The sequence below is a fragment of the Balaenoptera ricei genome, chromosome 5 (assembly GCF_028023285.1).
Source record: "Balaenoptera ricei isolate mBalRic1 chromosome 5, mBalRic1.hap2, whole genome shotgun sequence".
NCBI classification, from domain to species: domain Eukaryota; kingdom Metazoa; phylum Chordata; class Mammalia; order Artiodactyla; family Balaenopteridae; genus Balaenoptera; species Balaenoptera ricei.
Window position 1 is genome coordinate 44,824,053 of NC_082643.1, and position 27,959 is coordinate 44,852,011.

The 27,959-nt window shown below is 44.0% G+C and overlaps 1 protein-coding gene across 1 annotated transcript in view; it reads left to right on the forward strand.

The window, feature by feature from the left end:
- SCD5 (stearoyl-CoA desaturase 5) overlaps window positions 1–19,835 on the forward strand; it is a 159,094-nt gene extending 139,259 nt beyond the window's left edge. The window contains exons 4-5 of the mRNA XM_059923988.1: window positions 14,331–14,563; window positions 18,337–19,835. Coding sequence (XP_059779971.1) covers window positions 14,331–14,563; window positions 18,337–18,527 — 424 coding nt within the window. The 3' untranslated portion in view covers window positions 18,528–19,835. The remainder of the gene's footprint in view (window positions 1–14,330; window positions 14,564–18,336) is intronic.
- The last annotated feature ends 8,124 nt before the right edge of the window (window positions 19,836–27,959 follow it).

Consider the following 27,959-nt stretch of genomic DNA (forward strand, 5'->3'; position numbering starts at 1 on the left):
CCACGGCTAGGACTTCCAAAACTATGTTGAATAAGAGTGGTGAGAGTGGGCAACATTGTCTTGTTCCTGATCTTAGTGGAAATGGTTTCAGTTTTTCACCATTGAGTATGATATTTGCTGTGGGTTTGTCATATATGGCCTTTATTATAGATTCAATGCAATCCCTACCAAACTACCAATGGCATTCTTCACAGAATTAGAACAAAAAATCTTACAATTCGTATGGAAACACAAAAGACCCCGAATAGCCAAAGCAATCTTGAGAAAGAAAAATGAAGTTGGAGAAATCAGGCTCCCTGACTTCAAACTATACCACAAAGCTACAGTAATCAAGACAGTATGGTACTGGCACAAAACCAGAAATATAGATCAATGGTACAGGATAGAATGCCCAGAGATAAACCCACGCACATATGGGCACCTAATTTATGACAAAGGAGGCAAGAACATACAATGGAGAAAAGACAGTCTCTTCAATAAGTGGTGCTGGGAAAACTGGACAGGTACATGTAAAAGAAGGGAATTAGAACACTCCCTAACACCATACACAAAAATAAACTCAAAATGGATTAAAGACTTAAATGTAAGACCTGACACTGTAAAACTTTTAGAGGAAAACATAGGAAGAACACTCTTTGACATAAACCACAGCAAGATCTTTTTTGACCCACCTCCGATAATAACAGAAATAAAAACAAAAATAAACAAATGGGACTTAATTAAACTTAAAAGCTTTTGCACAACAAAGGAAACCATAAACAAGGCGAAAAGACAACCCTCAAAATGGGAGAAAATATTTGCAAATGAAGCAACTGACAAAGGATTAATCTCTAAAATATACAAACAGCTCATGGAGCTCAATATCAAAAAAAAACAAGCAACCCAATTAAAAAGCGGGAGGAAGACCTAAATAGACATTTCACCAAAGAAGACATACAGATGGCCAAGAGGCACATGAAAAGATGTTCAACATCACTAATTATTAGAGAAATGCAAATCAAAACTACAATGAGGTATCACCTCACACCAGTCAGAATGGCCATCACCAAAAAATCTACAGACAATAAATGCTGGAGAGGGTGTGGAGAAAAGGGAACCCTTTTGCACTGTTGGTGGGAACGTACATTGATACAGCCACTATGGAGCCAGTATGGAGGTTCCTTAAAAAACTAAAAATAGAACTACCATATGACCCAGCAATCCCACTACTGGGCATATACCCTGAGAAAACCATAATTCAAAAGGACACATGTACCCCAATGTTCATTGCAGCACTATTTACAATAGCCAGGCCATGGAAATAACCTAAATGTCCATCGATAGATGAATGGATAAAGAAGATGTGGCACATATATACAATGGAATATTACTCAGCCATAAAAAGGAATGAAATTGGATCATTTGTAGAGATGTGGATGGACCTAGAGTCTGTCATACAGCGTGAAGTAAGCCAGAAAGAGAAAAACAAATATCCTATTAACGCATATATGTGGAATCTAGAAAAATGGTACAGATTTGTAGGGCAGGAATAGAGATGTAGACATTGAGAATGGACATGTGGACACAGCGGGGGAAGGGGAGGGTGGGACGAATTGGGAAATTAAGTTTGACATAAATACACTACCATGTGTAAAAATAGATAGCTAGTGGGAACCTGCTGTATAGCACAGGGAGCTCAGCTCAGTGCTCTGTGATGACCTAGATCAGGGGGGTGGGGAAAGTGGGAGAGGGAGGTCCAAGTGGGAGGGGATATGGGGATATATGTATACATGTAGCTGATTCACTTCATTGTACAGCAGAAACTAACACAACATTGTAAAGCAATTTTACTCCAATAAAAAAAAATTAAAACACTAAAAAAAAATCATTATAAAATAAAGAAAAAAAAAGTTCAGCTCTTTGGTTTTCAAACCCTTTGCAGATTATGAGGAACAAGTTAGAAGGAGACAGAGAAGCCACTGAAGGTGGGAAAACTAACAGAGGTGGCAGCTTATCAGTGTATCTGAAAATAAAGGTAGAATCAGCAAAATTTAATACGTAAACATAAGAAGTCAGTTCTTATAGTGACTGAGTCATATAGTGAATCACTTAGTCAAGACCAAGAGCTCGTCATACCTCAACAGACCCTGTGGGCCAAACAGAGTCTAAAGCTCACACTTATTTGTATCAGACACCCGTTAGGCCACATTGCAGACTGTCTGGACCTTCTCTGTCCTGGGGCTGTGGCCACTCGTTCTCTGCAGTTCTCTGCACTCCAACTGGTTTCAGGTAGGTTCATCCCGACAGCGCCCTCCTCACGCCTGCGCGTCCTGCCTTGGGGCGTCTCTGTTGGTGCTGGAGCCTGTGGCACCTCTCCGCACCCACGCTCACAATCCCGAAGTTTGTGTGTGGTAGTGGCGGGGATGCGGGCAATGCAGAGGGGAGCTGGTAGATGCACTCTTCCCTTCCTCCTCCCAGAGGCAATGTTCTGAGGCTCCATCACCCAAATGGCCTCTTGGAACATGGCCCCACCAGTGTGAGGGATCAAGCCGGGGCCAGCTCAGTAACACACTCTCCTATCGGCCCCCCGACCTTCCCTGCTTTCCACATTCTGTTTCCCGGGGACTCAGCCCTCTTTATAAAATAATATCGTAGAACCTTCTGCCTTAAGCCTTCCTTTCAAGAAACCCAGGCTAAGACCCTCATCACCATCATGGAAAGTCAAGTTATTTCCATAAACTCTAATTAAGAAGGACCAAAAATGGGTAATGATTTCCACATACTATTTATTTATTTGGCACACAGAAATTTCCATTGTTTTTAATGGGGCATAATTGACACATTATATTAGTTTCAGGTGTACAACATAATGGTTCAATATTTGTAAATATTACAAAATGATCACTGCAAAAAGTCCAGTTAACATGCATCACCATACATAGTTACAAATCTTTTTCTCGTGATGAGAACTTTGAAGATCCATTCTCCTAGGTACTCTCAAGTATGCAACACAGGTACACAACACAGTATTATTAACTATCGTCACCATTCGGTACATTACCTCCCCAGGACTTATTCATTTTGTAACTGGAAATGTGTACCTTTTGACCCCTTTCATGCAGAAATTTCCATTTTGATTCAATGAAATGTGTCCATCTTTTCCTTTGCCACATACAACTTAAAAGAAAGTTGGGGTAATTGAACATTTGTACTTTCAGCTTGCAGGAAAACTCAGCTGTCTAAAATGGTTGTCTTCTTGAGTCTTGACAGCACAGTTGTACTGAAGGGATGTTGAATAATGCAATAAGCACAGGTGAGAGGAGATTTATCAGGGTAGGCTTTCTGAAGGCAATCAGTCTTGAGCTGAGGTTTGAAGGCCTGGGGAGCTTTGGAAAGACAGTGCAGCTTGAATTTAAGAATGGAACCCATGGGCTACAAAGCATGCATTGTGCACAAGGGCCATTTCTCTTACATGCGAAATGAAGAAACCATGTTAGGTCAGCCTGTTCATTTTTGCCCTCAACAAAGAAAATGGTCAGCTTACCCGATCAATTCAGCTGCAGCAGTTCATATTGATTATGAAAGTCACCCAAATGACTCCACTGGCTCCTTTCCTGCACAGAGACTGGCTGCTGGTGAGTAGCTTATCATTGATAGAGTTTTGGAATTAAACTTGCTCCCTTGGGTAGGGGAGGAGGGTTGTAGTCTGTCACTTGGTGATTGTCCTTTCAGCACAGGATCCACATGTGAGCACACACACACACTGCTATCTACACATGCACACACTGCTATCTACTGTCACTAATTCTTTTAAAATTTTTACTGCTAAAAAAAGGGAGGACAATCTCATTTTAAAAAGGACCACTCCAGGGACTTCCCTGGTGGCAGAGTGGTTAAGAATCCGCCTGCCAATTCAGGAGACACAGGTTTGAGCCCTTGTTCGGGAAGATCCCACATGCCGCGAAGCAACTAAGCCCGTGAGCCACAACTACTGAACCTGAGCTCTAGAGCTCGCGAGCCACAACCACCGAGCCCACATGCTGCAACTACTGAAGCCTGTGCGCCTAGAGCCCATGCTCCGCAACAAGAGAAGCCACTGCAATGAGAAGCCCGCGCACTGTAACAAAGGGTAGCCCCCGCTTGCCACAACCAGAGAAAGCCCACGTGCAGCAACAAGGACCCAATGCAGACAAAAATAAATAAATAAATAAATTTATTTTAAAAAATAAAAATAAAAAGGACCACTCTTTAAAAAAAATAAAAGTACCACCCTTTAAATTGAATTAAATTTTTCTTACTTAAATCTTAGGCCAGATCCTAAAGGAAACAGAGAAAATCAAAGTTAAACAATAGCATCATCAAAGAAAAAAGTAGTTAGCTTACTAATATATTGGGTTTTCATTCCTTTGGGAATTGACTATCTCTTTGAGAATTTGATGAAAGCTACGGACTTTGAACCCCAGAAAAATGGGAATACACAAAAGAGTTTGCATACAACTTCATGGATCCCAGATTAGGGGAAATGGTTATGTTTTCTCCTGTGCTGCTCAGTTTATCTCAGATAGAGTCAAAGTGGAATGCAGTTTTAAGTGTGAAGTTTTAAGGGAGAAAGTGGACATGCAGTGACTTTGTTTAAAAATTATTTTGTAAATGACTGTAGTTGTTCATTTTAGTCATCCTATCCTGCATATCATCAGGAGTTAGTCTGTCGTTCCTATAACTTACTGAGAACGATTGATAACTAATCAGGAAGGGAGGGAGGAGAGTGGGAGGGAGGAAGGGCAGACAAAGAATCCTCAAGAGAGACCCAGAATGACATCCAGTCAAATCAACTTAAATTTCTGGAGAGGACTAGAGAAACTCTAAATATCAAACAATTACAAAGGTGAACTGATGCAATTGCTTCGGCCAAAGACAGATGGATGCTCATCGTGCAAGTCAACAATTCAGCTACTCACTGGGCACCTGCTGTGTTAACCAGCATCTTGTGTTCAAGGAACTACGAATGATGTGAATTAGATCAAGACAAATCCTGTCCTCAAAGAACTTGTCCTCTGCATATTATGATGGAATCAAAGCTTTGAAATGGGAAAAGTCCTTTTAACCTTCCTCACATGGTCTTAGCAATCAATATATGCCTGGGCATTTTTCTTCAAGCACTTCATTGTTAATGAGGTAGGAATAATGCTCTTTTCTGCTAAAATTCTGAAATGATTATGTTTATCTTTTGAACCACTGCCTAGTGAATTCATGCAAGCTGTTTGTACAAAGACAAATTAAATTCAAGTAGATGGATGCAGCTAACCTCCACATTCAGACCTCAAAAGCAAATCAAGCTGAAGTCGGAGAGAAAATAAAAATATGTCTTTTTTTCCCCACGCATTGCAAGTTTCAGAAGGAGATGCTTTCATGGAGCAGCCGTTTGCCATCTCTGGTTCCTCCGTGGAAGGAATTATCCAGAAGATGAGGATTATGCATCTAGATAGTCTAATTAAAGATTTTCTTCTACAGGAATGCTTATCATGAAGTAGCACAGGGGAAGTGATGTCAAGACTAATTGAGGGTCAAAGACAAATCTGGAGTGATTAAGATTTTCTGAGAATACTTCAAATGTGGCCGTCATGAACACTTTCACTTAAAGACACTGAAGCACCGGAGAGGCAGACTCAAGGACACAGCCGCAAAGCCTATTTTCAACTTAAACAATTCAAAGAGTCTGGAAGATTTTCTGAAAAACTCCAAAGAGCTTCCCTATCAGCGGGCTTCCATCTTCAGATCTGCATCCAAACGAATCACATATTCCACCTCCTTGTGGGTGATAACAGAGGAGACAAAAGAAGGAGAGAATGGTCCATGCATTTACAAGCTGCCAGGGCGGATCATCTGTCCTCTAAATTAATGTTTATGGTAAGCACCCAGATAATTTTGGCTGGTCCCCTACAAGATGCAAAAACTGTAGGGAAGATGAATTTCTGGCTCGACTGTAAGTGAAATCACAAAGCCAAACATATTTAATCAAGATGCTAGTGACAGCTCATTGCTCATAATTACGATACATTTGTGGACTATAATTTCCCTCTCACCCATTGTGTTTGCTTCTTTTCACACTTCCTGAGGCTGGCCCTGCTTGGAAGTCGGCAGGTCATTTCCCCTTCCTTCATGCTCTAATAGATTTCACTCTCAAGATCTCACACACCAGCAGCTCCGGACTGCTGTGCTTAGGGTTAGTCAAGCAACAGGAAATGCTTGCAGACAGAGAACAGCAATTTCTTTTTCATCTAAAGAAAAATGAGAGTTTTAATATGCTTATCACACCCAGATTTGAAATATATATATGTATGAAATCCCAAATTCTTTCTTCTCCATAGAACAAACTTTTGGTCTCAAGCCTGTCTTTAATGTTTCATGTGATCCAGTTTATTGGAATAAGCATATTCTTCAAAGCATTGAAAGGTTAGGGCCCATGTCACTATCTGTGTCCTCTAATCAAAGCTTACTTGGATGGGGGCGTGGTGTGATGGCATTTGATTGTGTGAAAATGGACTTCTTATCTTCAGCGAAATGCTGAAAACCATCTTCCCACTGTGGTATTGGTATCATGAGGAATTGTGAGGTGGGAATTGAAAGGTTTCCAACACCCTATTCTTATAAGCTGTCACCTTAAAGCTCTAGGAAACTGCTCCAGAGTTACCTGTAAGGTGAGCTTGAGTGCTTTGGCTTTTGTGATTTTGGCTTAAACATGTGGATCTCTGGTTTCAAATCTGTAAAGGAGAGCTACTCTTCCTTGGGTCGTTCTCAGGTTCATACCACCCCTTCTCTCTTTCTTTACCTCTTTCTTTTTCTTTCTCTCTTGATGATTTTAGGAGGCTTCTTCTATCTCCTATCTTTCCTATCAGATAACTCCCATCTGAGTGTTCACAGAAAGGAAGAAGCCACTCACATTCCAAACCAGGACCAAACCTGTTAGACTGGCTGTTAACCTTAAATACTGCCAAAAAATTTACCATATTTGGCAGCTCAGAGAATAACCTAGCAGCTCATGCTCAGAAATCATTCATTTAAACCGGATGTAGGTAGCCTCACAGTGAAACCTGTTGGAAGCTGGGGGTTGGGTCCCAATGAGCACGAATGTCTTTCTTCAAGGTGTTGACTTTTATATACACAATTAAAAGCAGGTGGAACGTTTATTGTGCAGTTTGTGAGGTTTTTTGTTTGTTTGTTTGTTTGTTTGTTTGTTTTGGGAAACCTTGGCATCTTATCTCTCATACTCTGAGCCCTACTGAAGTCACTGTAGTGTTTTTATTTTCCTGAGAAGCTGAGAACTCATCATTGACTAACCAGAGGATCATTCATGTAATCATTCCACAAATATTTAGGAGTGCCTGCTATGTGCGAGTCTCTGCGCTAGACTCTGAAGAGTCTGGCTTTCTGCTGGACTCTGCAGGCCCAGCAGTAGATCCACGTGGCAAGACAGGTTACCCAGAAGCTGCCTCCGAGATGGATGTTACATTGTAGAAAGTTTCCTGGAGAGTACTGGAAGGGTCACTGGGGTCAACACCTGTGGAAGAAGGGACCGAAACAGGATTGAGCAAGGGAAGAAGCTGAGCCTTGACTGATCTCAGTGGGGGCTTCAGCCAATCCTGTAGGGGCTCTGAAGTGGAGATGACTCTTCAGAGTCATGGTGAGTTGGGGCAATGGGACCCGGCCTGGGTAATGGACTACTGCCCTTATAGGTCAGTCACTGGATGAGGTTGTTGGGAGAGGACGTGACCTAGGGCAAGGCAGAGGCAGCACTACCATCCACTGGGAGATGAAGCCCTCTGATCCTGAGAGGAGATCTGGATGGCACATCACAGTGTCTACTACATTATACTAGAAGGCTTTCAGCTACCCCACAGGAGATCTTGACCCACCTGGCTTGTCTCAGACTAAGACCTCAGGGATAAAGCCACTCTAGGGTTGGTTAAGTTTGTGGCTCCACAGCGTATTCAAGAGCCTTTCCATCTCTCTGCTCTGTCAACCTAAGGGGTCTACTTTTTTCTGAGTCTTCTTCCTGTCACAGTCACGCATGGCTGGAGCAGGGCCAGGAGTCACTGTGAAAAAAGAGATGCCGTCTTTGCCTCTGAGCTCTTTCCGTTATCAAGGAAAATATTCCTTCATCTCTCTCTCTCTTTTTTTTATTGCCGTAAAATATACACAACATAGTATTTATCATTTTAACCACTCACAAGTGTACATTTCTGTGGCATTAAGTACATTCATAGTGTTGTATAACTATCACCACTATCTATACCCAAAACTTTTTCATCATTCCCCAAAAAACTCTATACCCATTAAGCAATAACGTCCCTCTTCCTTTCCCCTTCCTTCCAGTTCCTGGGACTTCTAGTCTACTTTCTCTTTCTATGAATTTGCCTATTCTAGGTTCCTCGTATGAGTGGAATCATAACAATAGTTGTCCTTCTGTGCCTGGTTTATTTCATTAAGCATGTTTTCAAGTTTCATCCATGTTGTAACGTATATCAAAAATGTGTTCCTTTTTATGGATAGACAGCATTTTGTTTATCCATTCATCTATTAATGGACCCTTGGGTTGTTTCCACATTTCGCCAATTGTGAATAATGTTTCTGTGAACATTGGTGCGCTAATACCTGTTCAAGTCCCTGCCTTCCAACCGTCTGAATAGTTACATAGGAGTGGAATTGCTGGATGTTTCACCTTCTGAGAAACTGCTTTATGCAGCAGCTGCGCCACTTTACGTTCCCACCAATGATGCTAAGGCTTCCGATTTCCCTACATCTTCACTAACACTTGTTATCTCCCTTTCAAAAAATTGTAGCCATCCTTTCCCTCATATCTTATTGGCCACTACTGGCCAATTCCCAAATTTATTATTGGCAAAGTGAATGAGATCAACATTGACTGCCTGAAACCAATCAGGACCCATGTCCCCAAAGGACATGGCCGCAGGGAGGACAGTTGGGTATCTGAACAATATCAGGGCATTTCAGCAAGAGAGAAAGGGTGGGGTGGATTATAGGGAGGCCATGATCAATGTTTGTAATAGAGAGGCTTTAAAAATATCAGTGCCCAGGCCACAAATTCGGATTCAGTTGGATTCTGTTGGTCTACAGTGGGTTCCCAACATCAGTCATTTTTAAATGTTCACCCAGTTGATTCTAACGTGCAGTTAGGGTTGAGGCCACTGATCTAGCAGGTGAGACTGCCCGCTAAGCCAGCAAGTATTTATGAATACTGAGAGTTGAGAAGTACAACATGCTGAGGCACCTTGCCTGGTCCAAGGGGACCATGGAAATTCCCCAAGAGGGAAGAACGTTTAGACTGATAACTGAAAAAGTCAAGTCAGCCAGGCTGGGGGAAGAGTGTCATAGATACAGGGACAGAAAGAAGGTGGTTCCCAAGGAATGGGAAGAAGCTCAGTCTAGCTGGAGTGGACAACGTGTCTATTTCTGACCTTGAGGAGACAGTATTTTTACTTAAAGATGTGCAATTCATGAGGCAACAGCTAGATTACACACTCCGACCCAGTTTACCTCTCCCCTATGATCTTCTCCTGGTAAGCTGAGTAAGTAGCAGGTTATACTTAGAGGGAGCAGACAATTAGGCTTAAGAACTGAATTTGAAGCCTGCCTATGTTCTGCACAACCAGTGTGGCCTTGGAGAAGTCTCATGACCTCTTTGGATCTCCGTAAATGTCCTACAAAGGTGAGGTTATAAAAAGTATCTCATAGGACTATTGTGGAATTCAAACGAGAAAAAATATATATGTGAGTGGCATGCATTCATATACTGATGCATTCCAAATATCTCTTCCCATCAAACCTATCTCTAGATAACTTCTGAACTCCAGACCTGTCTGTCGAGCTGCCCATTTGACATTGCCCCTTGAATGTCTAATGGGCATCTGCCACTTGACATGTCTAAGACTGAACTCCTCCATCTTTCCCCATATCAGCTAATGGCATCTCCATCCTTGGTGTCACCCTTGACTCCTTTCTCTCCAACATCCAGTCTGTTAACAAGTCCTGTCACTCTACTTTCAAAATATATCCAGAATTTGACTGTTTCTCACACCTGCCACCACTATCCTGGTTCAAGCCAACACCCTCTCTTGCCTAGGCTTTGTAGCAGCCTCCTAATTGCCTCCTGGCTTCTGCCTTCCCCTGCAGTCCCTTCTCAACACAACACTCAGAATGATAAGTCCAATCACACCACTCCTTTAATCAAAACCTGACCAGGGCTCCATCTCAAAGTAAAGGGTGAAACCCTTATGATGACCTACAAGCCCTTCCATGATGTGGTCCACCATTATTCTCTTGTCTCCTACAGTTCTTCCCTTTGTTCATCTGCTCCAGCCCCAATGCTCCTGCTCTTCCCAGAATGTGCCAGGAATATTCCTGCCTCAGGGCCTTTGCACTTGTGGTTTCCTCTGCCTGGAATCCTCTGTCCTATTTAGCCACATGGCTAACTTCTCACTTCCGTCAAGTCTTTACTCAAAAGCTACAGTGTCAGGAAGTCCTTCCCTAGACACCCTATTTAAAATTTCAACACCTGCCCTTGATGTCATATTCTCCTTCTTTGCTTTATTTTTTTCTTTAGTATTTACCACTAGCATGCTCTATATTTTATTTATTTATATTGTTTATTAGCTTTCTTTCCTACCAGAATATATATATGCATATGAGGATATATATATATAAAATCTCCCTACCAAAATACCCCTGCTCCCCAAGAGCAGGGATTTTTGTTTGTTTTTTACACTTTATATCTCCAATGCTAGGACAGTACCTGGCACATAGTAGGCACTCAATAAATTTGTCAGTACCACATTTTACAAAAGAGAAACCTGAGGTTCACTGTGATTAAATAATTTACTCAAGATCACACAGAAAGACAGTGGCAGAGTTGGGTAGTTAACTGTTCTATGATGCTTTACAACATAAGAAGCCCATTTAGCAAAAAAAAGCGATATCAGTGGCCCTTCTCCAGTCTTCCTCCCTACCACCAGCTAAAGAAAGAAAATATTTCAATGAGGAAGGATTAGGGGTGGAGACTTTGTGGTGTTGCCCTGTGGCCCCTTGGCTAGGGCGCCCAGATTTGAGTGTTCTTAAGCAAAGAAGCAGGGGAGCAATCTCAGCCCTTGTTCTGAGGCAAGAAGGCCAGTGACTGTAATTAAATGAAGGCCAGGGGGAAGGGGTCCTCGGCTGCACAGGAAGATACGCTGAGTCCATTTGAAATGGTTGGGGAGATTTTTTTTACACGGTTATCAGCATCAAGCCCTGTCTCACTGGCAATCCCACCCAGACTCACCGTGCCCCCTAAAAATTCCCTCCTCTTCCATCCATTGCATTGAACACACAAAGAGAAACCCTAGCAGAACACAGGCCGAGCAGCCAGAGAGCAACCCTATAGTTAGATCTGCTAAAGCTTTGTTGGAATGAGGGCAGTGATTTTTAAAGAGCCTCTTGTTTTGAGGAAGAGAGAATTTGGTGGGACAGTGGTTGTGTTAGCAGGCAAGGCCTTTTTCTCCTCCCACTTGGGAAGCCCCATTGCTGGCCGTCTCCCTCCACGGGGACCCAGCCCCCTCTGGGAAGTGGAGCTTCTAGAACCAGAGCCCAGGCAGGCAGAAGGCTTCCCTAACAGCTCAGAAGGAGGAAGCAGCGGCAGGGCATGGGTGGAAGCCGAAGCCTGCAGGCTGCAGTCAAACCAGAGACGGCGGTTTCCGTAGGGTCGGGGCAGAGCAGAGTCAGAGCAAAGGCCCGGGGGAACCATGGCCCCTCTGGGCCACAGCATCCTCATTGCCAGAGTGTGTCCATCCTGAGTCTGCGGTGAAGAGTAAGTGAGAGACAGCCTGTGGCGTGCTTAGCCCGGCATCCAGCACCGAGCTAGCTGTCAGTACGTGATTTCTGTCTCCTTTCCAGGGGCAAAATGAGGACTAGGAGCTCCGAGCAGGACTAGGAGAGGCTCTTTGCAAAGGTACTGGGTTGCAACCCAGAGAGTGGAGGAAGAGGAGGAACCACTTAAGTTGCAGAATGCCTCTGTGGGCAGCGTTCAGCTGCCTCCTGTGCTCTGTAGAGGTGCCCTCGAGGAGCAGCCTTGGCAGGCCGTCGCCTCTGGGCGTCCCTTCAGAGCCTCTGCCTCTTCACAGGCACTCACACCAGTCCCCAGGGCCCTTGGTCAGGGCCCGTGTGCTTCACCCGGATCCCCTCTTCAGCTGATGCCCCCAAACCTGGCTGCTGTCCTTTCTAGGGGTTGCCCTTGCCCACATGTTCACCCAGCCCAGGAGGCACCCTGAGGCCGGTGGCGGATGATGAGGTGATACCTTACAATGTGGGACAGCTGTCTGTTGTCTTTGCCCCTCCAACCACACCCTCTCATCTGACCTCCCGGGCACCCTCCTTCCACTAAAATGCAGTCATATTGTATGCCGACGACTGGAAAATGGGTGCTGAGGGGTTAATATGTTGCCCAGTAAAAACAGTGATAATTATATGGGAACCAACCTTCACATGCAGCTAGCAATCTGCGAAACACACTTACATACACGATTTTACTTGCAAAGCAGAATAGCATGATAGTCTTCCGAAGTGCTTCTGCCTGGATTTGAATCTTGGTCCTACTACTTATTAGTCTTGTGACCTTGGCCCATCTACATAACCTTTCCAGTGCTCAATTTCCGCATCTGTAAAATGAGGATATTAATGGTCCCTCCTCCTAAAGTTTTTGTTAGAATTAAATGAGCCAGTACACGGACAGGTTTTGGAATAGCCATGACACATAGTAAGCACATAGTATGCATTAGTTATTAGTATTTGATCCTCGCAAGAACCCCAGGAGGTATTATAATTACTGCCTGTGTTGGACACCTCTCATGCCCACCTCGTATTCTCAGCCCACCTTTTCACTCCAGCTGTTCCTGCAGCCACCTGGTGGCACAGGTGTAACCCAATGGCACCTTGCTCAGCTCTACTGCTTATTTCTTACTTCCTGCCCTGGCTCCTCTGCCACCATCACCTGAGATGCCCGTGGACCACACTCAGCCATTCTGACCCAAGCAAACTTGGAAGTGCGAGAGAGCGGACATCCCATGGGGACCCTTTGACCAAGGAAGAGTTGGAGCCAACGGGAAAACAGTGCCTTCTTTCATTCCTTGAGAGAATAATTCTGAGGTATAATGTGTCCCATCAAGGTCCAAGTTCAGTTGCCTGTAGCAGTGGGCACCCCCATCTTGACTTCCCCTCCTTTCATTTCCTGCTTCCCAGCTGCCTATTCCTCTTACTTGAGCTCACTTTCCCAGATAAACTACCCACATGCAAGCCCTTGCCTCACGCTCTTCTTTGGGGAACCATCTAGCTGTGAACAAGAGGAGAGTGAAAGAATAAAAAGAGGTTTGTTTTGCATCCAGAATCAGATCTGGACTCAAGGCCAAAGCTATCCACCTCCCAGGTCTCATTTCCTCACGCTGTGCCCCCTCCCCGTTCATACATGTGCATCTTAACAGACACCTTCCAGAAGCTTGGTCAGTTGAAGGCAGGTCAGGGAGGAATCAGCTATGAACGGGCAGCTTTGGACATTTTCATTTCAGAGCCCCTTTCCTGTCCCTACTTAGAGCTGGTCCTACACAGCTGGGGGTTTCACCTGACTGGGGCCTGGGGCAGAGACTGTGTCAAATTTGTCTTTGTACCACTAGTACTCAGGGCCTGGCCTACAGGAGGTGCTCAGGGAACGTTTGCTGGATGAACAGACCCAGCAATCCAACTATTGATGGTTTCTTTTTAATTTTTACTTTTTATGTGCCTGTGCCTGTTCCTGTACTTAGTTTATTTTTAGCCGGTTTGGAATGTAATCTCAGAGGGACAGAGAACGTTTTAGGGAAGGGGTTGTTCACCTTTTACCAAGCTAAGTTAGTACAGAATCACGTGCCTGAAAATTATTCAAGGAGTACAGAATATTTCTTGAAATTATTGAAAAAAACCTGATTGTCAGGTTGACTGACTGATGAAAGAAACAAAAGCTGTCAAACTGCGGCTTGGAGGACAAATGCAGCTTTAAGATGCATGGGTTTCATGATTTTATATTGAAATTCTGAAGTATGCTGCGGGTCCTTCCACTTCCTATAGATTCTGCCTGCCCTAATTCTCAAATTTGTGTTACCTGCCTAGCCCTTGTAGGTATATGGGTTTGTGACCCCCATACAGAGCGACACACAACAGGGTACAAGAGCTGAAGGAGTTCAGCAGCACCCTTGCTGACTTTCCCTGTAGCTTGCTCACCTATCCCCGCCACCATCAACAGGTGCCCGATGATAGCACGACATCCTGCCTTCCAGGTACTACAAGATCACCGTGGTGCTTATGTGCTTCATGGTCCCCACGCTGGTGCCCTGGTGCATCTGGGGAGAGAGTCTGTGGAATTCCTACTTCCTGGCCTCCATCCTCCGCTACACCATCTCACTCAATGTCACCTGGCTGGTCAACAGTGTCGCCCACATGTATGGAAACCGGCCCTATGACAAGAACATCAGCCCTCGGCAGAACCCGCTCGTCACCCTGGGTGCCATCGGTGAGTGTGTGGTGGGAGCCAGTGGGGGGAGTGGCAGCTCAGATCTTCTTGGCTTCTCAGTGGTTTTATGGAATCTGTAAAGAGAGGCAATGGAGTGGAGTAAACTGGAATGAACTCGGGCTTTGGCGTTAGAATCCAAGCCACTTACTCTCTCTGATTTACAGTTTTCTTACCTGTGAAATGGGAACAGGAATGCCTGCTTCATAGGGGTGTTATGAGAATTAACTAAGATACTATACGTAAACTGCTTAGTACAGTGCCTGGTACATAGTAGGTGATCAATCATTAGTAGCTATTTATTTTTACCATGGAAATTTCCCTAAGGAGGAGTAGCTGTTGATGTCTGTCTCAAACTGCCCTGACCTCTCTAGCCTCAGCTGTCCATCATTTGGCTGACCTTAAAAATAAATAAATTAATTAAAAGGCCTGCAAACAGAGGGATGGGGAGAAATGGGACCATGGCGTCTCGTGGTCCCACAGAATGATTAAGAGCCAGGCTTGTGGAGTCCGACAGGTTTGGTTGAGTCTTGGTTCCTCCACCTACTCTCTGGGCAAGTTATCTAGCTCCTCCATACCATGTGTTCTCATCTGTAAAGTGGGGATAATATATAGTAGCATTGACCTCCGCCTGGGGTTGCCGGAAGGTTAGGTGAGGTAATACATACTGTTTGCAGCAGTGCTTAGCAGGAAACAAGCCTTCGGGGATGTTGTTTTTCTTACTAGCCGTATGGTCTTAGGCAAGTTACGTGTCCCTTCTGTGCATTTCCATCCTCATTTTAAAATGGGGATAGGGCTTCCCTGGTGGCGCAGTGGTTGAGAATCCACCTGCCAATGCAGGGGACACGGGTTCGAGCCCTGGTCCGGGAGGATCCCACATGCCGCGGAGCGACTAGGCCTGTGAGCCACAACTACTGAACCTGCGCGTCTGGAGCCTGTGCTCCGCAACAAGAGAGGCCCGCGCACTGCGATGAAGAGTGGCCCCCGCTCGCCGCAACTAGAGAAAGCCCTCACACAGAAACGAAGACCCAACACAGCCAAAATAAATAAATAAATAAATAAATAATAAATTTATAAAATGGAGATAATCATAGCAGCTAGCTTAGCTATGTGAGGATTATAGGCATTAATACCCTTTGAAGAATTTAGCATGGTGGCACACAGTAAGTGATTAATAAATGATAGCTGTATCTTGATAGAAGCAACTCAGTCTCCTGGGTAACCTGAGCCTTGAGCACAGAGATCAAACCCAGGAAGGGAAGTTCCTGCTCTTAAGTTGAAACAGTCTCTGCATCCCTCTGCCATGGGTTTCTGCCATCATGGTGTTAGGGTCACCCATTTATTAAGACCCCAGGGATCTTGTGTTGACAAGAGCAATATAAGGTGGAATAAACACCAAATTTAGCTATGGGAATAACTGGATAAGCAGAGAGAAAAGTGTGAGTTTCCTGATCCCTCCTATTGTTTTCTCCTCCTCTCACTCTTCATCTTCTATAAGAATTGTAATGAGGGGAGCCACATCCAGTGGTAACTCTGAGAGCAGACGGGAGTTGGCACTCTGGGACTGTTACCATCTTACATAGGGGATGGTGGGCCAGGGAACCCAAAGAATGAGGCCATGACACAGGCCCTGAAGAGCTGGGTGTTGGTTTGAAGCTTGTCCAGGTCAACAGTGGACTCTCAAATCAGCTTTCTTGATAAAGGTCCTTGGAAGACTCTTATTACACCCACTGTATGATAGATTGGGGAATAGATCCAGAGTTCTTAGAACAGTGCCTGTTTCTGAAAATAGGGGGACACTCTAGTACTCTAATCTAGGAATGATGAGGGTGGAGAGGCAGGGTAGAAAAGACCTAAATTAAACAGAAAATTGCAGACAACAGACCGATCCATCTGATGTACTCACTGTAGAGCAGAATCTTTCAAATGTGGTCAATAGAAGAACTGTACGATGACCAGTAGCCACTTAAGAAGTAAAGGAGGAATCTGGCAGTTCCTTGAATGGTTAAAAATAGTTACTATATGACCCAGCAACTCCACTCCTAGATTTATACCCAAGAGAAATGAAAATGTATGTCCACATAAAAACTTGTTTATGAGTGTTCATAGCAACATTATTTATTTATAACAGCTAAAACATGTCCCTCAACTGATGAATAGATAAATACAAAGTGGTATATCCATACAGTGGAGTACTCTTCAGCAATAAAAAGAAATGAAGTACTGATATCCGCTACAACCTTGAAAACATTATGCTAAGTGAAAGAAGCCAGTCACAAAGGATTGCATATTGTATGATTTCATTTATATGAAATATTCAGAATAAGCCAATCTATAGAGATTGTATTAGTAAAAGTGAGAAACAGTATATGTATAAATATATGCAAATAAATATATATATAATATTGCTCATAATCTCTGTCTATATATACATATATACAGAAACAGTAGGATATCTGTATCTATATAAATGTAGATGTATTCTGTTTGTGCGTGCGTGTGTGTGTGTGTGTGTGTGTGTGTGTGTGTGTGTGTGTACGGTGGGGGGGGGGGCGGGGAGAGAGAGGGAGAGAGAGAGAGAGAGAGAGATTTATTTTGAGGAATTGGTTCATGCGATTATAGAGGCTAAGTCCCACCATCTGCTGTCTGCAAGCGGGAGACCCAGGAAAGCCAGTGATATAATTAAGTCTGAGTCTGAAGGCCTGAGAACCAGGGGAGCTGATGATGCAAATGCCAGTCAGAGGGCAGGAGAAGATGAGATAGACGTTCAGTCAGTGAGTCAGGAAAATGGGAGCAAATTCCTCCTTGCTCCACAACTGATTCTATTCAGGCCCTTAAGGGATTGGCTGATGCCCACTCACATTGAGGAGGACCATCTACATTACTGAGTCCACTGCTTCAAATGCTAATCTCATCCAGAAACGCCCTCACAGACACACCCAGAAATAAAGTTTAATCTGGGCACTCCTTGGCCAGTCAAGTTAACATGTAAAATTAACCAACACAGAGAAAGAAAGAAGGGCTGGAGGGAGGGTGGATGGTTAGGGGTCAACAGTTAAGGGGAATGGGGTGTCTTTTTAGGTAATGAAAATGCTATCAAATTCATTGTGGTGATGCATGCACAGCTCAGTGAATACACCAAAAGCCATTAAATTGTATTCTTTACATGGGTGAATTGTATGGTAAATTATATCTCAATAAAGCTGTTTTTAAAAAAAAAACAAATGAAAGAAGCCGTGAGACTTTTCCTGAAAACAACTTAGTGGGGGGGGGGGAAAGTAAGGGAGGAAAAGCTATTCACTGTGAGGGGTAGAATAATATATAGGCAGATTTTGGATATTTAAAGATCCAACTCCTTAATTCACTCACCTATCAGAATGATTATCATTTATCTCTTCCAAGCTCTTCCAAGAAGTCTTCCTTTAATTACTTCAGTCCACAGAGGCTATTTGCCTTTTATGAACATACATCAAAGTGATGATCTGTTATCAGCCATTTGGCATTTAGCTTAAGAAGTACAGCTCTGAAGTCGTGGGAGCATGCCACCAATCCACAGGGAAAATTACTCTTGAGACTTTGTGCTGATTACTGTTATTTTTCTGTTCCTATTGAGTTTGTCTAGCCAATTGAGTGAACGCTTCCTAAGGGCAGACAGCAAATAAGTCTTCTGCTCCCCACTGGAGCCTGACACAGTGTCTTGCAATAAATGAGTGATTTTTAGAAAGCTCTACAGAGAGATGCTGATTGGGTTATTTCAAGCCCACTTTGTCTTGCAGGTGAAGGCTTCCATAACTACCATCACACCTTTCCCTTTGACTACTCTGCGAGTGAATTTGGCTTAAATTTCAACCCAACCACCTGGTTCATTGACTTCATGTGTTGGCTGGGGCTGGCCACTGACCGCAAACGGGCAACCAAGCCAATGATCGAAGCCCGGAAAGCCAGAACTGGAGAGGGCAGCGCCTGACCCTGGAACCGCTATCCACGTCCGCTGTCAACGCCTCGGTTCATGGTCTTTTTGTTACTACACTTCTCTCGTTCATTGGATCGTGGGAGGGGGTACAGGGTGGGGAGGGAACGGAGTCTACGCGGTTTGGGAATTTTTTGTTTGTCTCAAAATAATGTCAAGATACAACTCTCAATGAAAAGAATTTTTTAAAAGTCAATGTAACTATGATTTACCACTAGAACGTAGACGTGATTTAATCGCTGTAGCTACAATATGTCAAACATATATCATCATGTGCTTGTATGAGATGTTAACCCTGACAGGAGGAAGGAATTTAATATTCTTTCAGTGCGATTCAGGAGAGCCTTGTTTTCTTTTTCTACCGGTTAACCCAACATTATTTTTAAACAGACTATCTGAAGGAGCAGAGAGGCAGGGTAGAAGACAAAAGAGAGGGTCTAAATAGTAAAGGATGTTTGTGTTTTGTAATTACTGTGTGTTTGTGTGTTGTTATTTTTAAGGAAGAGAATTGAAAACGTAAAAAAATGAGAGCACAGGATATGGCTCTCTTATTTTTTTGCCCTGTTTCCAGCTTGTCAACGTTCCACTGCCTTTGCTTCAAGAGATCTGTTCACTGCTCAGCTAGTTTTGTGTCCCGAGCTGTACACCCAGCTGACCCTATAAGTCAGTGCCTGTTTTAAGTGTTTGATTTTGTTCTCTTTACTATTGTCATTTTAAGGTGTATAACTCAGAAGTGCCAGACATCAAATTAAGCTCAAATGAAACTCTCATTTAAATGTTTAGACACCTAATTTATATTCTAATTGATCCCAGCCACTGATGCATGTACTTTACCTACTTCTGCTAAATAAGCATATTAATTTTCCACACCAGGCAATCAGATCTTAATAACCAATAGTTATCTAGAACTCGGTGTCTACAAATGTTTCACCTGCATGCAGCCTTCACTGAACTTGCAGCAAGACATAAAGTGACCATTATGTAGCTTCTGGATTTAAGAAAAATTTGTGTGTTAAGTTGCTTTGTAAAGAGCATGCCAAATTAATGGGACAGCGTTCCGCTTTGTGTTAGATGTTAGAGCAAAGGAAAGCCTTATAGTGTTGGCATCAGAGCACTTCAAACATAGTGCTTCAAAGATAGGGAAGATGTAGGGTTTAAATTTAAATTTTAAATTTTTGAAAAAGAAGTGATGCCAATAAGAAATTGTCATAATAAAGTACTTCATCCAGCAGGTGTTTAGCAGTGTTATTTTTGCCATTTATAATGTGTAAACTGAGTGATTTACAATAAATGATTATGAATTCATTGGTGTTCTTGACCAGATACTTAAATCTTTTTTTTTTTTTTTTTTAATTCGGCCGTGCTGCGCGGCATGTAGGATCTTAGTTCCCCTACCAGGGATGAAACCCACGCCCCCTGCAGTGGAAGTGTGAAGTCTTAACCACTGGACTGTCAGGGAAGTCCCCGACCAGATACTTATATCTTGTTGGAATGTCCCTCAAGGGTGCCTGATGCTTTATGATGATCACATATTTCACATTTGAGTTGGGCTCTGGGCTAACAGCAGCCCCTAAGACCAGACCTTTCCTATCCCATCAGCATAACCAGAAGAAACGTCAGCAAGTTTTATGTGGAATGCAGAACCCCCAGTGGTATCATTTCTCACTCACTAACACTGTCGCTTGTACTGCTTCCAGCTGACAAATGGGAACCCAACACCTACATGTCACCCAAAAGAGCATGAAGAATACTTTCCTCCCCAGAGCCCTGCCAGGACCCCCAGCAGTGACCAGAGGTGGGGGTGATGGACTCAACTTTCACTCCAACCCTGCCTCTCTCAGCTTTGCCCCTCCCTGTGCTGCCTCACTCTTTGCCCATCTTTTGTCCCAAAGCAGCTGTGCCCCTGTCATCAGCTATAGACGTCTTAGCCTGTCTGCAGTTGAGCGGGAGTCCAGCCATCAGTGGGTGCCGGACCGGACTTCATTTGTAAGGACACTTACAAGACATTTTTCAGCTGCTTTTGTATTCCGGTTACATATTGCTAAGCCCTTGTATGGAGTGTTGGTAGAGTGCAGATATATTCCAAGATGAGTTTGTGTCAGCCTGAACTAAAATGACCCTGATTGGGAAAGTTTCTGTGAACATTTGACCCCTAAAAGTACTAAACTTATTTGCTTGTCCATTAATAGAAAAGGTTACATTTGGAACAGCTGTTTGGAATCTTCTCACAAAAGGAGGCTGTTCCACAGCTAATCCAAGTAAATCCAGAACCTCACTCCTCTGAACCTGAGTGCCACGTCTTTATCAGCAGTACCCATGAATGAGATAAGGACGGCGATGATGTTGATGGAGTGGCTGAAGTTTAGAGCACGCTGGAGTCTTCCGTATTCATATCCCCTGCATGTCTCAGCAACAGCTAAGAGTGCAGTGTTCTCATCTGCAAAGAGAAGGGATGAAACCAGACTGTCTCAGATCCCACCCAGCCCTAACATTCACTGGCAACGGCAGAGATGGGAATATGCCTGCATTCAGATTTCAAACACCTCTCAAGTTACTGCCTTTCTAGCACCTGGGAGGTCAAAATTGAGGGGAAATAATTGAGTCTGAGCGGGAGACCACTGTCTGAGGCCAAAAGGATATGTTCTTGGTAAAAATAGTGCATGTGTCTCATTTATTCCCAAAATATGATGAAGCAATAAAAATCAATATAATCCATGAAAAATAACTTAATGAAAGAAAGTACTCCAGCTTAATGGAGTAGTAGAAATAGCACTGTACTCAGAGACCTGAGTTAGAATTCTCTTTTTTTCCCAACTGAGATGAACTTGACATATTATATTAGTTTCAGGCGTAGAACTTTGTGATTTGGTATTTGTATATACTACAGAATGATCACCACAATAAGTCTAGTTAACACCCATCACCACACATAGTTACAAGTTTTTTTCTTGTGATGAGAACTTTTAAGATCTACCCTCTTACCCACTTTCAAATATACAATACAGTGTTATTAACTCTAGTCACCATGCTGTACATTACATCTCCAGGACTTATTTAGCTTATAACCGGAAGTTTATACCTTTTGACCACCTTCACCCATTTCCACCACACCCCTCACCAATCTGTTCTCTTTATCTATGAGCCTGTATGGTTTTTGGTTTTTTTTTTTTAGATTCTATTATATGCATAAATGAGGTCATACAGTAATTGTCTTTCTCTGTCTGACATATTTCACTTAGCATAATGCCCTTAAGGTCCATTTATGTCGTCACAAATGGCAGTTTTGAATTCTAACTCTTGGTCTAACTTGCTGTGTTTTCAGGCTGACCCACATGGAAGCGCCATTTGCTAACCCACTGCGCTTCTCTGAATCTCAGTGTCCTCATCCACTAAATAGGAACAGTAACACTTATGCATCAGAGAAACCCGGACGCCCTGAGCACTGGGCCTGGCGCCTCGTAGACCCCCAGGAGACATCCACTGGGGGTGAGTGGCTGCCCCAGTCACGAGACGAAAACCGAGATGGAACCAAATCACTGCAGACTAGAAGTGAGGGGGACCAACTTCCAGTTCTGGTTTTGCTCCGAACTAGCTGGATGGTGAAATGTAGCAGGATATGCCCAAATCTGCCAGTTTGACATAAGATTATTTTGAGTTAAAGCCACTTGAAAAACAGCAGATGCAAGCAGTGTGCTCTGACTTCCTTCTTCCTTCCTAAAAGCAGGAGATGAAACTCCCGTGTGAAAGATGCCCTCTCTGTACCAGGAGGAAAGAAACGTTCTTATCTCCATAGACAGGGAGAAGGTACCAAGAGAAATCAGTACAAACAAACCTTGTTAAAACAGCCCTTATCTTCCCTGAGCTTCCCCATATATTTTAGTTACTTGTTCACAATTACTAGTCTTTGTTCAACCTAGTATATGAGCATTTAGACCCAACCACTTTGGGGGGGAGTCTTCATTTTTCTGTGAAGGCTCCCATGTCCATGTAATAATAAAATCTGTATGCTTATCTCCTCTGAATCCATCTTATGTCAACTTAATTCTCAGGCCCAGCCTGATGTTAAGAGGGTAGAGGAAAAGGTTTGCCTCCCCTACAATGGCTCTAACCTCTCAGAGCTTCAGTCTCCCCTTCTGTAAAGGAACCGACTGGACTGGGTTATCCTGTCCAGCTCTGCCATTTCAGTAAGTCTGTCGTCTCTGTGGACCGCAGGGACAGCAGAGGACAGGACCGCAGAGCCTCCGTCCAGCCTGGTGTGGGTCCCCCTGCATCTCTGGCTTCCTTCCTGCACCTTCAAACCCCATCAGAGGACAGGTCTGGCTTGCGATGTCCTTTATGCTTCCGTCAGCTCATTTTTCTCCGCGTCAGGAGCTGGGATAGATTTGTGGAGGGAAGAGGTTGAGCCGATGTAGTAAGAATGAACTTTGGGGATTATCTGGGAGGCTCACTTATCCATCTCAATCCTGTCCCCAGTTACAGAGGAGACTGAGAGCCAGTTGTGTCCTCCGTGGCTGCTCACGTGAAAAACAAGGAAGGAAAGAAAGAACCTTTATAATCCTTTAAAAAATTTCCCCATTTTTGGTTGAGGGTATGACTCTCAGTCCCCTCCTTCCCCTTCCTCGACGTCAAGGAAGTGATATAAGTGACCCGTAAATGCCTCTCCTGTTCTCCCCGTGGGCTGTGGGGTCCATCTCCCCAAGCCCTACCGCCCCAGCAATGCTCCTGATTCTAAATTTGCACCATCAGAGGAGGAAGCAGAGTGCTGGCCCAGGAGCGCCTATAAGGCAAAGAGCAGCTTCTGTGGGCTCCGGGACAGCCTTTTTCCTTTCCTCTTCCTCTCACGCCCACAATGCCTCTGACTCCTCATCTGGAAGACCGGTCAGCCGCATCCTGCCGCCGCTTCCTCACAGGATTCAGGAAGAACAGACCAGCTGACAGCACCCGAGCCGGCTGGGCTGTGAAGGCTTTGCCCTGAGAAGGTGGCCCTCCTCACAGCACTTGCTGAGGAGGTACCCTTCCTCACCTACAGTTACTAGGGGGAAAAGTGCCTGTGCCTTCCACCATCTCTCCAAATCCCTACAACTCGGGGTTCACCACATCAGCCTCCCCTCCCCACCTCCCCTTTCCTCCCTTCCTGTCACTGAGAGAAATCTCCGAAGTTGCTTTTCTAATAGAAGCGCCAACTTCTGGGCAGAGCCATCAATCCCTCCCCACCCTGCGGTGAACGAACGGACAAAGCCACTGGGTCCCACAGGATGGGGTGTGGTTGTGTTTTTACTACCAGATTTCACTTAAGCCTGTGCTGACAGCATGTGGATTGCGGAAACACAGGAGCTGTGTGTAGACAGGTGCTCCTTTCCTGGGCTGTACGAGGGTGCTGCGTGTGAGGGTGAGGCCCCTACCAGGTACGGGGTGTGATCATTGTGATCACTGGTTCACGATGACCTGGACTGCTGACTGGGATATCCAAGGTCTCAAAGCGAGAGCGAATGAGCAGTGTGGGCGATGGCATTCCAGCTCCAGCACACAGGCTTCTCTCACCTGATGGGGAGGGGGTGGGAAGAGCCACGTCAGCTCCTTCCTAGCCCTGGCGGTGCTGCCTGTGAACGCATAAACAGCTCCTTGAGAGCCAGCGGGACTCCCTTCTGTGGACTTAAAAACGCTTAAGAGTTCCTGGCATCATAACGTGCTCGTTCCAGATGTGCCAGGCAACGAGCACACCTATTTGCACTGTTCTCTACACCTCCTGCTAGACTGAGCTGTGTGTAACACACAGGATCCAAATTCTTAGAGTCAGCTTGTTAGAATCTATACACAGTCGCACCAGAGCCAATGGAGGCGAAACAGGAAAAATGATCTGCAAGTGGATACTTTGGGCTGGATGGTTTCAAAACACTATTTTAAAAGTGAAGACCTTGATTTTGCCCCGAGGTGGGAAATTTTTAAGCAATGATACGTTGGAGGCTTTTCCACCACCTGTTTGTTCGGTTTGAAGCCAGGGACCTGGATCCGTTTAAAGACACCGAAATGGACAGGCCATTTCAATGTGGTTTTGTTTACACATTGCTTGACTCCTTGGCCCACATTTATACAACCCAGAGGTGGTTAGATTGTTAGCTGGGAGAGAAACAGCCTAAGGAAAATATGCAAAAGTTCTGCTTCTTCATCCATCATATGTAGGAGGTAGAACAAATGATTGCTTACATCCCTTCTTAGATCACAAAGTACAGGAATCAATAGCAAGCAAGCTTAGGAAATGCTAGATTCCGCTTTACCCAAGCAGAAGATGTGACCAGAAACCATCCTAGTTGTGTGTCCCTAGAAAAGAAAAGAAGAGAAGAGTCTCAAAGACAGAACATCACTCAGAAAACTGACCCTCTGTTGAAGTCTATGTAAACAGCTGTCGGTGGAGATCGTTTTGTTGATATTCATGGGACGTCATTTTGATGGCTAGATATTTCGAAACAATCTTGGAGGGGGGTTGTTTGTGTTTGTTTTGCTTTGTATTGTTTTGTTTTTTAAGTTTTCATCTAAGAGATGTCCTTAAAATGAGCATTGCTGTGTACAGAAAATTGCAGCATTATAATACTTGGAAACGGTAACATGCTTCAGAATAAGGTCACCAACCATCACATGCTGCAGTGATTTGGCTGCCAAAGCTCCTCACTCCATGTTAGAACTGGGCTGTGTGCATAAAGCTCAGAGATCATTTAAACCTTCCAACCAACTTGTCTTGGTTAATCTGATTGATATACTGTCTTTTGTTGCAACAGTTAGTCTGTTGTTTTTCCACTTGCTTTAACTTCAGCACTGCCACATAAGAGAGAAAGAGAAAACAGGACAGCTTGAAGAGGTGTAAAAATATAACTACTCTTTGAAAGTATGCATATTTATCTGGTTTTTTTTGCTACTCTCTTTTCACTTGTCTTTTCAGCTCTAAATAGGCAAATGCTCCTGGCTCGTGGATATACAGCACTTAAGTGTTACTTCTGAGAAGAACATCCTTTATTACATTTTCTAGGCCAATGATTACAGTGCACTTTTAAAATTTCTTTTGCATCAAGAAGGAAATCAAATGAAAGCACATCAAGCTTGAAAGACCACTGGTGGTACCATAGAACCTTAGCAAACCAGTCTGCAAATGACACCTCGAATCACTGAAATTTTGCTCAGCACACCACCTTTAGAAAAATAATGGGCAAAGAAAGAAGAAAAGAAAAAGAAGAAAAAAATCTTCATTAGAAAGGTATTTATTTTCCCAAACTCCACATAGTTTTGACCACATTTGGCTCAATTTTCTGAAACTATTACAGCTGCAGCTATAAAATGATAAGCAAAGAATTCACAACTCCCACTTAAGAGACATGCAGACCATGCCAGTCTTAATCAGCAGTGCTTTCCCAATGGCAGAACTGGGCCTGAGGTGGGAGGTGCTCCATAAATGTTACTGAATGATTGGATGAATGAATGGATGGATGCATGAATGGATGGATGCATGAATGGATGGATGCATGAATGGATGGATGCATGAATGGATGGGTGCAAGGCAATGCAGAGAGAAACTAGTACTGCTGTGTCTTAGGTTTGTAACTCATTCCTTTGTTTGCCCGGTTAAAGGTGAAACCCCAGTCAGGCAGGCGCAAGTCCGTCTTGTGCACAGTTGTATCCTAAGCTCCCAGGAGAGAGCTTACCATGTAGCAGGACCTCAACATTTTTGGCTGAGTTGTCATCGTTTGTGAATACAGGTAGGACCCAGCAATCCAAACTTATAAAAATAAATAACTTAGAAGACAATTCTTAATTTTACAGAAGTGTTTCCTTTCATAAGCAGGCCTTAGGATATGTGCCAACTTATAAAAGTCTTCACCAACTTTTAAGAAGCACATAGGCTGGGGGACGCAAGATACACCCAAATCTATGAAGACTGTCCAATCACAGAGCCACTTTGAGAGGGTCCGTGTTAGAAAGCTGTCCTTCCCCTCTGAGATGTCTCACACTAAGCCACGAGAATAAGATTATGCTAAGTGAAACAGGCTAAGACTGTTTTATGGGCTGAGTTTTGTCCCCTCAAACGCGTATGTTGAAGTCCTAACCCCCAGTCCCTCAGAATGTGACCATGTCTGGAGATAGGGCCTGGGAATTTCCTGGCGGTCCAGTGGTTACGACTCTGTGCTTCCACTGCAGAGGGCCCAGGTTCGATCCCTGGTTGGTGAACTAAGAACCTGTAAGACGCGAGGCACAGCCAATAAATATAAATAAATAAATAAAATGGAGATAGGGCCCTTAGAGAGGTGATTAAGTCTTTCTCTGCATTTCACACTATATTCATTCTCCCCAGGTATGAGGCAGTGATTCCACCCAGAGGGCTGCCTTCCTGAACCAACATCCCATTAACTTCCCAACAGAAAACTGCACCAAAAATGTTTTGCCTTTCTTTTCAACAGTCAACAGGAGTTTACTTAGTTCCCACTATGGGGAAAGAAATAGGACTGAGCACATCCGGGAGATAGGTGGGTATTATTTCTGAGTCTTAAGAAGGAAACAAATTCATGTGGAAAGGAAGGAATCAAACCTTCCCCATCTCCCATCCCATTGTGCAAATATGATCACATCATTTGGACATTTTTCACAATTACTTTTCTAAATGTGTAGAAAAAGTAGTGACTTAGTAAGTCCTGAGCCTTCACTCAAGGATTTGACCCTGGACAATTAAGTGGGGGGGTAGTAGGGGGAGGTGGTCGGCCTTATAGACAAAAAGAGTTACACGCTTTCACTGAAAATAGGCCAAGCATCATCAAACAATTAAATACATTATTTCCCTTTCATAGAAGCTCAAATCAAATGTCTCACTCAATCAAACCAAGTTAGGAGAGAAACCATCTGTCGGCGCCGGGTTCAGCTCCAGCAAGCCTGTTTTGAACACCATTGGCTAAGGCCTGTTTGTATCATTAAAAAATTATCTTAACTGCTCACTGCCAAAAGTAATTTGCCTAGCATTGTCCACTCCTCAGAAGCAGAACTAATGTTTCCTGTGGTTGTGAATGTCTGTGAAATAACATCACAAGATAAATGCCTACAGGCAGCTGGAGAGACTGAGCCGATACTGGAAAGGAGCCCTCCGTAGGAAGTGATAAGAAAGACCTAAGGGGCCAAGTGTGCAGATGGCCACAGGCCACTCTGCAAAGCAACAAGTCCTCTGAAAGATGGGCCAGTCTGGGGAGTTTGGATCGCACACACAGGTTTACAAGTGGTCTAGGGAGTGTGACTGATTTCAGATTCTGGTTCCCTCAATGTCTCATACTCAGATGTAAGATCTAGGAAAGTAGAACAAGGTGTGTGTTGTGGGGGGGGGCTGGTGAGGGAGTGCTCTCAATCTCTCTCTCTCTTTTTCTCCTCCTCCTCTTCCTCTTCCTCCCCATCACCATCACC